The sequence below is a fragment of the Cryptotermes secundus genome, unplaced genomic scaffold (genome assembly GCF_002891405.2).
Source record: "Cryptotermes secundus unplaced genomic scaffold, Csec_1.0 scaffold1694, whole genome shotgun sequence".
NCBI classification, from domain to species: domain Eukaryota; kingdom Metazoa; phylum Arthropoda; class Insecta; order Blattodea; family Kalotermitidae; genus Cryptotermes; species Cryptotermes secundus.
The window spans coordinates 7165-20925 of NW_019723327.1; the positions used below are offsets into that span (position 1 = coordinate 7165).

General features: G+C 33.0%; 1 protein-coding gene across 6 annotated transcripts in view; it reads left to right on the forward strand.

The window, feature by feature from the left end:
* Window positions 1-1209: 1209 nt before the first annotated feature.
* The window catches only part of LOC111861878, a 40447-nt gene continuing 27895 nt past the window's right edge, over window positions 1210-13761 (forward strand). For 4 of the 6 annotated variants that reach the window (XR_002842342.2, XR_002842343.2, XR_004512739.1 and 1 more), the window contains exons 1-3: window positions 1210-1578; window positions 2758-2894; window positions 11445-11676. Coding sequence is in view for 3 of the 6 variants with exons in the window: in XM_023846819.2 (XP_023702587.1) it covers window positions 1455-1578; window positions 2758-2894; window positions 11445-11676 (493 nt within the window). In the remaining 3 variants the exon portion in view is untranslated. Of the gene's footprint in view, window positions 1579-2544; window positions 2687-2757; window positions 2895-11444; window positions 11677-13761 lie in introns of those variants that run through there. The other 2 variants (XM_023846820.2, XM_033750485.1) reach the window with 2 other exon arrangements.

The following is a 13761-nucleotide window of genomic DNA, read 5'->3' on the forward strand; positions in this document are numbered from 1 at the left end:
TGGTATGTTTGTGAAAGGGGGGTATTTATTTTTTAATTATAGAAATTGAAATATTGTATGTTTAATACGTATCGAACGTTTTCTTATGACAGTGATTTGACGAGGAAGGAAGAATGGATTGGTTGATTGATTGATTGATTGATGTGAAATGGATTGAATTGCTTACTCTGTTGGGGAACTTAAGCTGTCTTAAATTTTTAATATAGTTTTATATGGTATGTTGGACATGTACACAATTTGTGTATGTACTTAAATATTAAATTATAGTATTACTGACTTTTATACAAATAATTTGACTTGTTCTATATCTGGAGGCTGTATTGCAAAATGTGGATTTCTGGAACCAATAAAAATGAATGAATGAAATTAACAGATTTTGTTAAATTATCAGCATCCGAGCCTGGTTTCGCCAGTCCACAAACTTCAAACTTTTTACTTATCATGTTCTTGACTCTCACTGCACATCCTCTTGCATGGCTGTCTCCCATTAATAACAACTTACACTTCGTTTTCAAAGGAGATAATCTGTTACCGGCTTTCCTGTGTAAGGCACGATCACTGATATGCAATTTATCACTTTCCGAAAACTCACTTCCATCATTAGAGCAAGTATTAGTCGTACCATTAACGATGGTAGGGATTTCATGTATTGTTTCATCTTCAGCGTATGTTGATTTAACGGGTCGAAATGCAGAAAACTGTAGATCAGCTTTCGTTGGATAAACAGCCCCTAAATAATCACTTATAATTCTTACAGATCCCCTCGAATGGGGATCCTTAATGTCCTTAAACGTAACTTTCCATTCTTCAGTAGTCTCACTTTGTCGGCTTCCTAGCTTCTGTATTTGATTTTTCCAATTATCTTGGGAAGTCACTTTTATTTTCGCTCTCTTTGCTGAGTCCACCTTTTAAGCTGCTCATAACCTCTAAAACATCACTGAATATCTCCTCCCTTAGTATTCTAATGATTTCAGTAGCCAATTCCAATTAAAGAATAGCACATTTTAATTCCCATTTTAAACTCGCACAGCACAAGAATTCATCTCCTAGATTAGCCATCGGAATTCCTGTATTATTTAGCATCACACTTTCACCGTCTATCAAATCATCCGCCATTGCGAGACCATACTCATTGCCAGTATCTCCTTACCTTTTGCCACCACCAGATAGTGGTCAGCAGCGGTCAGCAGTGGTCAGTATGGTCAGTATCACAGCCTGCAATTTGGTTATTTGACTGGGGTAAAATGTCCAGTACATGAAGGTGACACATACCTTCATTCAGTGGTGGAAATTCATGACGCTGTATTTCCACTCTACCTTGACAGCATGATTGCTCATGCCAGTTATGAAATTACCTTTTCATCTTGAATACAGCACAGATTATGTAGTCTTGGAATGGTGGGATGATTTAAAATGATGAATTGAAAGTTAACGTGGCCCATTAATCTTGTGGGATGTTGAATCCAGTGGTGCAGAGAGACAAGGACTTAGAACTACAACAAATGTTTATTGCTGTTAGAATGAGTATTACAGATGAGCAGGGAAGCAGAATACTCGTTAAAACTCCCTTCATAGCAGGTTAGCCTGAGCTAGTGATATTGGCGATATTGTTGTTGCAGAAAAGGGCTGTATGTCAGAAGCCGGGTGAACCAGCTGGATGGTGGGCAGAGGTCTTGTCATTGTGAGTTAGCCAGCACTAGTGTCGGTGTTCTTCTTTTCAGCAGCCCGGTGATTGTGAGCTGGCAGTACATGGGGTAGAGCTTTTGCAGTAGCAGGCTAGCCAGTGTTAGTGGTGGTGAGGCTGGATGACCTGATGAATGCTGGCAATTGCTGGCTGCTAGTAGATTCGTTCTTGCAGTGTTCTTTTGATGCAGCATAATTGTGATTGATGCTAGCATGTCAGAGGCCCATATCTTTATGCTTTTGTTACTGGGCAGTGGGCTAACCAATGTGCATTGGATCTACCATGGTGAGCACTGATTGAGTAGTGCTTGCTTCACTGTGGGAGGCTCCCACAATCTATTATCCCAACATTTTTTTAGAGGCACTCAGGAAAACCATGTCTTTCATAGTAGCCAGCACCTAGGCTTAGATTCAAACATGAATCCTCCTGAATATACAGCAAGATTCCTGACATCTCAACATTGATATTCAGTATGAGTAAGAGAGGATTAATTAGGGTCTAACACAGTAAATAATTTTAGCTTCAAGCCTGGGAAGATGTTCTCAAACTATGCAATATACATAACATGTTTTTTATTAACTGCCATTACAGGCATGATGGAAGTATGCATTATAGTAAGGACAGTTTTGTTTTTAAGAGCAATTTTTCTGAAAAAGATGAAATATTTATGTCATTGCTGTCAGCAATTAATATTGATTATATTAACCCCACCAATGCAGAGCTTAATATAGAAATTAAATGTCTGCAATTATATGTGTACCCATGACAGTTATAGTAATCTTTGTTGACTGAACCTACAGGCAGTTCATTAAAGTGGCTGCAAACCGGAGAGGAATTTACATCATTTGATATTGCAGATATTGAGGAGAAATAGTCATTGTTTCTGAGCAGGTTATTTCGTTCTGTTATGGAAAATTTTAAGAAATCTCAAAATTAAACTTTATAAAACATAAAACATGAACATTCTCTCTCCATATCCAGAGTTGGAGTTTCATACAAATGGTAGGTACCTATCTTAAGAACTTTAAATTCAGGCCAGATATCACTAAAGTATGGCATATGTGTCATTTTAGCTGCTCTCCCTGCAGGAGAGCCACGCATAAGTGGTCTACGAGGATTGTACACGGTGGGTGATATTGTGGAAGCCAATTGCACATCACCACCTTCAAAACCAGTAGCACATGTAACTTGGTACATGAATGACAAACAAGTAAGTTGTAGAAAAGTTAGTCAGTAGTTTATGTATCTTTATTATTATTTCTTCCTTATTCCATTACATCTATAGTAGGCTAAAGCCTTAGATACAGAATTGTGTCAATTTATCTTGCTAATACTATCAAGCAATTGTCAAAAAGACTTATAATATATGACAATATTTGTTTACATCATAATACAATTACTCTCTAGCACAATACACTCAAAATTATCATTTAAAATAAAAATTTAAGATAAAAGTTTCCGTCAAAAGTAACAGAATATTTTGGTCACATAGCTTTAACATATACAACAAATCCAACATATAAAAACATTCAATTATAAGTATGGTTACTGTACATTCACGATGATTATCCATTTACTGAACTACTCAACGCCTTATATATTTATATAGCTGTATAATTATTACCTCTTAACAAATTCATCCAGTTTATAAAAATAATTTAAATAAATAAATTCCTTTAAATTGTTTTTAAAGTTATTTATATCATTAGAAGTTACTTTAATTTTATTAGGTAGTGCATTGTATATCCTTACAGCCATGTGAATTACCCCATTACCATATTTCGCAAAATTTACCTGGCTCATATGTATATCCATATTATGTCTAGTATTTATTTCATAGCGATCCCTATATGTATCAAATATTTCTCTGTTTTTTACTATAAACATCAGGAGAGAGTATATATACTGTGATCTTAAAGGAAATATATTCACATTCCTAAATAGTTCTCTGCATGACTCTCTGTAGCCACATCCTTTTATTATTCTTATAACTCTCTTTTGTATCTTAAAAACTCTTTCTGCATGTGTTGAGTTACCCCAAAACATTACTCCATATATCAGAACAGAATGGAAGTATGAATAATAAACACTTTTTAATGTTTTTACAGACACCACTGGTTTTACATTTCTTATCACAATTTATCATATCTTATCTTAATTTCTTTATTGTCTCATCTATATGTCTATCCCAAGTTATATAATTTTGGATAGTCAGGCCAAGAAATTTTATGTAATTTGTATTTAATAAAACTGTTCCTATGCCTCCCATTTGTCTAACTACATTATTTTTTACAGTGAAGTTTATATAATATGTTTTCATTATATTGACATTAAATTTTTTTAAACCAGTCCTCCAGCATCCTATATACTAGTTATTGTATTTTTAAGTTTTATTGGATTTTCTTGAGAGATTAAAAAACTGGCATCATCAGCTAATAGAATGGGAATACTCTTACTCTCCAAAATCTTGGATAGGTCATTTATATATATTATAAACAGTGGTGGTCCCAGTATTGACCCTTGTGGGACACCATTAGTTACTTTAACCCATTGAGAGTTTATTTTACTACTGTTTGTCCCATTGGAGACAGCAGTTCTCTGTTTTCTATTCAATAGATATGACTTATATAGGTCATATTGTTTGTCTTTTATTCCATAATACCTCAGTTTATTTAATAATATATTGTGGCTAACACAATCAAAGGCCTTTTCTAAGTCACAGAAAATCCCACAGACTTGCATTTTTTTATTTAATGAGTCTATAAATTGCATTTTCAGCCCCTTGATTTTCTCTAAATCCAAACTGGTATTTGCTTAATATACTATTATTATTCAAATGTTTTAACAATCTACTATGCATTACCTTCTCAAATATCTTACTAATAAATGTCAATATAGATATAGGTCTGTAATCTGATTCTAAGCTTTTATAACCTTTTTTATATATTGGTACAACTGTAGCATATTTTAATCTGTCTGGGAATATACCCTAATGCATAGCCCTGTTACATAAGTAACTTATAGGTTCACTAATAAAGATTTTACAGGCTTGGAGTATATTATTCAAAATTTCACCATATCAATGGGTTTTATTTGATTTTAGGGACCATAGAATCCTATTTCCCTACTCGTAGTATTTATAATTTTTAAGCTAGGTAGTGGACTCTCAAATGCATCAAGTATGTCATACAATTTGTAGTTTTAGATTTATTATTTTCACCATTTCCTTTTATATACTTATGTATATTATCCGCTATACCACTAAAATACCTATTAAACGTTTCAACAATATCATTCAAATTAGTATTCTTTTTACCTTCAATGTTCAAAGGTTTGAATATTTTCTCTATTTCCTTCCCTGAAGACTTCACTATTTATTATTCTCCACGTGGTTCTAGCTTTATTTTTTGAATATTTAATTTGTTTATCATATGTCATCTTCTTAGCTAGATTTATCACTCTAGTTAATATTTTACAATAGTTCTTATAATAGGTGGCTATTATAGGGTTGTTACTTTTTTTTTGCTTCAACATAGAATATCCTTTTGTTTCTACAAGAAATTCTTATACCAGTGGTAATCCATGATTTCTGTTTATACTTTTCTCTACTTGTTATTGGAAACGATTCATAAAAATGTCTCAAAAATATATTTAAAAATTGATTAAAACTAGTATTAATGTACTTATTGTTATAAACTAGTTCCCATTTTTCATAACTTAGTTTCATTCTAAATTCTGCCATATTATAATCATTTATATTTCTTTTTACTAGTATTTCGTTCTTTTTTATACAAGGCAACGGAAATTGTGCAAATAACAATTGTGCTTCATGATCCGATAATCCATTAGACACGGAAAAAACTTCATAGTTGGTAATATGTTGTTTGTCAATAAATATATTATCAATAATTGTGGACAAATTTGGTCCTACACTAGCAGGAACGGTAATAATACTTCTAAGACTGAAGGAGCTAAGAATATCTTCAAATCTAGTTTTCTTATGAGAATTTTCCATTTAATTCACATTAAAATCCCCACAAACAATAACTTTATCCTTTTTTTTATACAAATTTTGTAAATCAATTCCAGTTTACTCAAAAATATTTCATATCACTGGAAGGCGATCCATATATAGTTAAAATTTACAGTATTTAAAGTGATAGCACAGGCTTCAATATCCTTATCACAAAAAAATTTATCAAGATTAATAGCATGAGTTGTTAAACTATCGTGCAAATATATACACGTTCCACCCTTCTTAAAATTGTTCCTACTATAATATGCACCTAAAGTATAACTGGCCAAATTAATATGAACTATTTCATCACTCCCAAGATGATCTTCGGTGAAACAGAGTACTTGAGGTGTATACTCTTCTACATGACATAATATTTCATTATACTTATTTCTTAAACCACATATATTTTGTTGAAATATTTTTACGTTATTTTTTGTAGTTTTTGTTTTGCACTTATTAAATAGTTTTACCATAAAAAAAAATTTGATTTTGTTCTTGGATTTTTTATAGTTCTCATAGATTTTTTGCTATTAGCCTCTATTTTTCGATTTTCTATGCCAGCTCTGAGGCAACTAGCTCTTTGCCCAGTAGATTTAGATGTTGTCGATGCCTAGTAAAATGTTGTCTTTGTAGATCAATTTCCATTAGTTTCACATTTGAATTCAGTTTGCTTATTTTCTTTGCTTGCCTATTGAATTTCAGTACCTCTTTATTTACACAGGAAATAGTTGTAAGATCATATCTATGTAGTGTGTGGATTAGAATATTTGTCCTTTTATGCTTTTCCATAAACTTCATTAAGCACTTATGTGCTTCATTTGTATTATTTTTACTAATTCGTATTTTATTGACAAGGTAGAAAAACTAGTGGAAAAGAATAGGAGTAAAGGTAGTGGAAAATCAGTACAAAAAGTCGTAGTAGACAATTTAGAGTCTATGTATTTTTTTCCAACTTCAGAAGAAGAAATAGTCTCAATAACATCTAAATCAAAAGGAAAAGCCTCTTCAGGAGTAGATGAAGTCCCAGGTTTTTTAGTAAAAGCATGCATTACATGTATAAAAAAACCTCTTATGTTTATATTTAATGAATCTATAAATCAAGGGGTATTTCCTGATTTTTTTAAAATAGCTAAAATTAGACCGGTCTTTAAGAAGGGTAATAGACAAGAAATTAGTAACTATAGACCTATATCGGTTATATCAATATTCTCTAAAATCTTAGAAAAAATAGTGTATAATAGATTGGTATCTTTTATTAGTAAATTTAAGATTTTAGCGGTAAATCAGTATGGGTTTCAAAAAAATAAGTCGACTATATCGGCGTGTCAGACATTTATTGGTAATATACAGGAAGCTCTGGAAAGGAGGTTAACTGCAGTTCGTATATTTTTCGATCTTTCAAAAGCGTATGATGTTATAGATCATGATATTCTGCTAGAAAAAACTTGATCATTATGGAATAAGAGGAAAAATCAATGATTGGTTACAATCCTACCTGAAAATGCGTTCTCAGTATGTTGAAATAACATCTAATGATAATAAGTACTCCAGAAATCGGTTTAGTTCGATAAGGAGGAATACAAAATTTGGAATACCGCAAGGGTTTACATTGGGCCCGCTTTTGTTTCTTTTATACATAAATGATTTACCCCAATATATAACAAATGGGGAGGTTGTTCTCTTTGCAGACGATACCAATATATTGGTTATTTATAAAGATAAAAGCGTCCTTCAAGATAAAATAAAGAGAATTATGATCCAACTGGAATCTTGGTTTTCAAAAAACAATATGATTATAAATAATGATAAGACTAAAGCTATGTTATTCCAGTTAAAGAAACCGCATGACATCTCAGGGCCAGATATTATTTTTAATAATATAAAAATTAAGTATACATCTCAGTTTAGATTTTTAGGTATTAATATAACTCAAAATCTCAAATGGAGTGTACATATTCAGTCCTTGTGTTCAAAATTGAATAAGGTATGTTATATTATTAAATCTTTGAAAGATGAGGTAAGTTTACATATACTCAGGAATATATACTTTGCCAAATTTCAATCGTTGGTAAGTTATGGGTTGATTTTTTGGGGAGGAGAAAATGAAAGTATTAAAGTCTTTAAAATACAAAAAAGGATGCTTCGTTTCATTAAAGGTGTAAATAACAGAGTGTCATGCAGACCTTTATTTAAAGAATTGAAGATTTTAACTATTACGTCCTTGTACATCGTAGAGGTGTTGTGTTATTTTAAGAGATATAATATATACACTACGAGAAATACTGATTTATACGAGTATAATACTAGGAGGAAAGATGATCTTCATGTACAACAATGTAACACATCTGTTTTTAAAGAAAAGTGCTATTAATGTGGGCATTAAATTATGTAATATACTTCCTTTGGAAGTTAAAAAGTCAAAGGGATGTAATGAATTTAAACATAAATTAAAATTATTTTTATTTGATCGTCCTTTCTATACATTGAATGAGTTTCTTCAACAGGGACATGAGGAAGCATAGCAAGGTTTTTTTTATTAACAAAAAAAGAGAAGAAAAGGGAATTGTAGTAGTTATTGTTATATTTTTAAAATTCTTAGTGATGTTGTAAGGCAAGTACAGTTTTATTTTTAGTCTAATACATTCTAGGATTATAGAGCTTTTAACAATGATGTATTTAGTGAGTTGACTTGTTCAAGTGTTGCAGTTGTAACAGTATGAATGCAAATAAATATGAATATGAATATGAATATTATCATTTGCCCCAGCCCACAAGATCAAGATATCCTTATTACTTAATGAAGCAACTTCATCTATAGCTGTTGTCAATATAACACTCATCAAGGCACTTGGTTTGGTAATTCCCATAATATTGTATCTATGATCCAAAATCATGCAAAGTTCAGCTGCACTTTTTTTCGCATGGCTATCACCAATTATCCGTATTTTGTTTGTATTTTCTCTGACTTTCTTCATATTTAATCTTCTCTTTTGTCAAGGTATGATTCATTATATTTCTTGCTCCGAGTTCCTTCATTCTCATATTAGTCCGTTCTTCATCGTCTTTGAGGTTACGTTTGGAATCAGGTTTATTCACGTTTGTGGGTATTATTTGTAATAAATTTCTATTAAAACAACCAGATTTCTTTTTGTCTATTATTAATTGCCAGTCTTTCTCCATTAATAAAGTTTTAGCTTGTTCACAATAATTATTATTTCGTTCCAGCTCACTCAGATTATTTAGTCTCACGTTATCACTTAACTCGGCTTGAAGCACTTTTATAATTCCTTTATAAGATAATATTTCCTCCTTTGCTTTTTGTAGTTCACTGTTTAATTTAGTGCAATTTTGACAGTTTGTTTCTAGTTTATCATTTACAGTTTCAACATATACAGAGTGTCCCAGGAGTAATGTGCCAGACTTCGGAAGGGTGTTCCTTATGTTAAAGTATGCCTATATAACCCAAAACACCTACGTCCAAAGTTGAACGGTTACGGAGATAATGGTCAGAGAAGTGTGAAACTTTGACAGGTGTTACACACTAGTTGATTACCAAATACGTATTAAAACTGGCAGGAATATGTGTTTTCTGTAATGTTAATAATGTACGTAACATCAAACTAACTTGTAAGTGACATGAAGCCATTAAATTGAGCTACAAAAAACTCGCACGCCATGTCAAAGTTGTCGTTAAGAGTTCCAAGCACTATACATGACACATGAATGGCAAGCACTGACGTAACATTGCTGACTGCACGTTCTGGTATGCGAGTGTACGGGGCTAACGTGAGCTGTCATCACCACACTCAAGGCAAACATAGATAAGACTTGTCAGCTGACAGGTACAGTGCGTGGACCCGCCAGAAGACCACACTTTTCTCGGGCCATTATCTCCGTAACTGTTCAACTTTGGACGTAGGTGTTTTGGGTTTTATCGGCATAGTTTAACATAAGGAACACCCTCCCAAAGTCTGGCACATTCCTCCTGGGACACCCTGTATATATCAGAGCAATTCACACTGCATACCTTGTTTGCCGCCATCTTGTTACCACTTTAATCTTGAGCGATCTTGAGACTTTGTATAGAGAGCCTTGCAGATATTCTTATGGCTATTATCCCATCCATTATTTTTGTGAGTTTTATAGGGCTTATTATGATCTGTGTTTTAAGTAACCATACAACGCTTAAGATCTTCTTACACCAAACATTTTCGGGATCCTTATTTTTATACAAGATTTCACGTTGAGTTGCTTATACCCAATGTTTTTGAGAATGTGTAGGGATTCTTGCTATCTCCTTTTCAGGCAGTATGCTGAGACATTTTATACACAGCATTACAAGTTCCTTGTGCGTTTTATTTTATCAGGAATTCAAAAAAAGTTGTTTGATACCTTATAGTCCTTATATTATACTCATTGTAATATATTTTATAGTCAAATTCTCAATAATTGTGACTGAGAAAGTTTCGTAACTAAACTAAATAGCATAAATGTACTGGATAAAGTTTCAGACTACTGTGTACTATTCTAAAGAAATAACGTATTTGGTTATTTAAATTTAAATGTTGATTATCCTTCAAACACTACTCAGAAACTACAAGGACAAACTGCTGTAGTGATGTGGCTGGAGATACATGTGGTTTGTAAAATGGCTTCTGTGTATAAAGCAGTACCAGAGGTTGAACCAGGGCAACCAGGGTGTGTTGTCACCAGTTAGTGATGTATACCGTTACATCACACACTTTCCATTATTGCTGTGAGTGGTAAAATTGGGTGATTATTTTTGATTGTCAAAGTCTCGTCTTGAAAGAAAGAATGAACATCTCAGATAGCCTTCATAAACTCAAAATTTCTTGCATGATGTCCCTTAGATATAATTGGTTTCTCAACATATCTCCACACATCGCTAAGAAAAGTGAAACATATTTTTTTTTTTTTATTTTTGCTGTTCTGGCGTTTGTATCATATATAGATACAGGTTAAATACTATAACTTAAAATTGGATGCTTAACACTACACACATATTGTAATGGACTTGATCAATGCATTGCCAGGCAACAGCTCTGTGAACGCGGTCCAACACACAACAATAGATGAGGCTGTGCTTTTTATGTTGTCCACACCCAGCAACAGGGAACAACAGGGTTATGCGACGCGTTTCTAAGCAACGGCTCGGTAAACACACTTCCATGTAGGCAGTGATGTCACACAAGAGTGGACAGAGACCACGTTACATGTTTTCTGTAGGTTTGCGCCGAAAGTTTATGGGGGACAGCAAAGGTCGTTAGTAGGCAATCATAAGCAGTGAGTGAGTGAGTGAGTGAGGAAGTAAGTAAGTAAGTAAGTAAGTAGTAAGCGGCAGGAGTATAGTTGTAAGCTGGAGGAGCACAGCAAGCAAGCAGTAACCTTGAGGAGTACAAAAGAGTACAAGGAATGAGGAAAGTATAACAGAAGAAGTTAGCGCCAAAAAAATTGAAGGAACCTATATGATGGAAGGCCCCCTGAATATTTATCATACAAGCATACAGTTGCTATTCTGTGGGAAAATATGACCTTGGCAAACCTAGGAAGAGGTGGAAGGAACAGTTCAATTAGTCTCGCAGTGGGACTTGGACCCAATTCAAGAAAAATAAGAAGAAAGTGGAGAAGGAGACGGGGGAGATGATGATCCTAATATAATCTACTTTTATGCTCTATCCATAACACAAATAAAACATGAGATGGTAATTATGATTCTCACAGATGGATGCAGAATGGCTTATTGACTATGGAATACCTGCTGAGTTTACAGCAAGGTTAGACTCAGATGAATCTACAAATCTACATGTGGCTATTAAGGGCATTAGATTACCAGCCACAGAAATCACTTTCCCCAACAGGATACTCAAACTAAGCTGCATGGCCAGGCTTGGCTCTCAGCAATGGGAACAACAATGTTGGACGTTCCTCATCCATCATCATGTGTCTGGTCTTGGTGAGTTTTGCTCATCCAAATTATTGACTGCTAAATGTAGCTATTCCCAGTAAAGAATATTTTATTTTTCTGCAGCTGCAAATAAACATCAAAGTGTAGCATATAGCATTTTTGAAACAAATTCCATACCTTTGTGTGGATTTATTAAACTTTTTGGTTATGTCTGTTACTAAACAACTTACATTGGTCTTATTTATCATGTCCCTACTATCGCCTATACAAAGAATTAGACAAACAAAAAATTCAATAACTCTAACTGCACACTGCTGTAGTTTTTAGAAAAATTAGTGTTGCTGAATACTCGAAATCAGTAGTTAAGATATATAAAAAATGTACTGTGATCCGCTGCTGTAATTATCCCATCAATAGTTACAACATAGAATATGGAGGGGGGGGGGATATTTAAATTCATGTACAGTCAATTATACCACAACATGAGGGACCAAGCATACCCAGATGCAGGGATCAGAATTGTGATAACATGATTATATGTATTTTTAGCCTGTTTTCTTTATTTTGAAAAAAAAAAATGAAAGTAGGCTTATAATATCACCATGCTGTCTGTGTGTCTCTGCATCCTCTCATTAAATGTTGAATTCCTGAACCAATCTTTATGGAACTTGGTGTGTATATCATGACACCTCAGCCCATCGTTCAGTGGTGTACTTCATAAATCCCTCCCATCAGTCTCTGAGTCTGTATTTGTATTCCCCTGTTATTGCTAGACAATGGCTTGGTAAAAACTTAACCATAGCAATGAATACACAAACAAAAGTAGAGTAATTGTTAGAGGCATTGTTTGTATGCAGTTTTTGAATTGAATTGAATTTATTTGCATTCCATAGATCCTAAGTAGGTTAATACCTCTGGATATAGAACAAGTCAAAATAATACCTACTGGTACAAGTAATTTTATCTTAAACTAATACATCTTAATACTATATTATTCTCTATTTACATTGAGGTATTCGTCTACAGAGTACAAGGAATTAGCATGCAGATATTTCTTTAGCTCTGATTTAAAATGTTTAGTATCATTACCCAAGTTTTTGATACTTTGTGGGAGACTATTGTACACTTTTATGCCAGAAAGTAGACTCCTTTTAGATATAGTGATAAGTTTGATGAAGGTAGATGGAAGCTATATTTTTGTCTAGTATTCATGTTATGGATATTGGAATTTAATTCAAATTTATTTTTGTTATACACAACAAATAAGAGAAGCGATAGTATATATTGTGATTGAAGAGGTAGAATTTTTAATTTCTTAAATATATCTCTACATGAATCTCTACTTCTATGTCCTGTAATGATTCTAATTATATTCTTTTGTATCTTAAAAATTTTTACACTATGTGAAGAGTTCCCTCAGAATATTAATCCATAGTTCATAATAGAATGAAAGTAGGAATGGTAAACCATCTTCAGTGTTTCCTGTGGCATAAAGGGCTTAATCGATCTCATTGCATAGCAAGCTGCACTTAATTTAGGTATAGTTTGTTCTATATGTATTTTCCAAGACAGTGTACTGTCTACATGTATTCCAAGGAATTTTGTATCAGGTGCTTTACAGATTAATTTGCTGGCATAACTGATGACCAGATCAATTTGGTGGCTGTTTTTAGTTAAGAATGATCTGAAATGGGTTTTATCAAAATTTAGTGAGAGTTTATTGGCTTTGAACCATCTATTTAAAGCTTCAAATACAAAATTTATATCATTTTTAAAGTCTTCAATTTTAGAGTTCTTAAATATTATACTAGTGTCATCTGCAAATAGAATTGGTTTAGATTTATTATTGATGGTTTTTGATAGATCATTTATGTAGAGAAGAAAAAGCAAGGGGCCCAAAATTGATCCCTGTGGAACACCATGTTTTATGATTCCCCAGTTTGAAAATGCATTAGAACTGGAATTTTTACTTTTTATCTCAACTCTTTGGTACCTATTTATGAGGTATGATTTGATCCATTCATTAGCTTTGCCAGTTATTCCATAGAAATTTAATTTTGATAGTAAGATATCATGATTTACACAATCAAAAGCTTTTGCTAAATCACAGAAAATCCCTCCCACTATTAATCT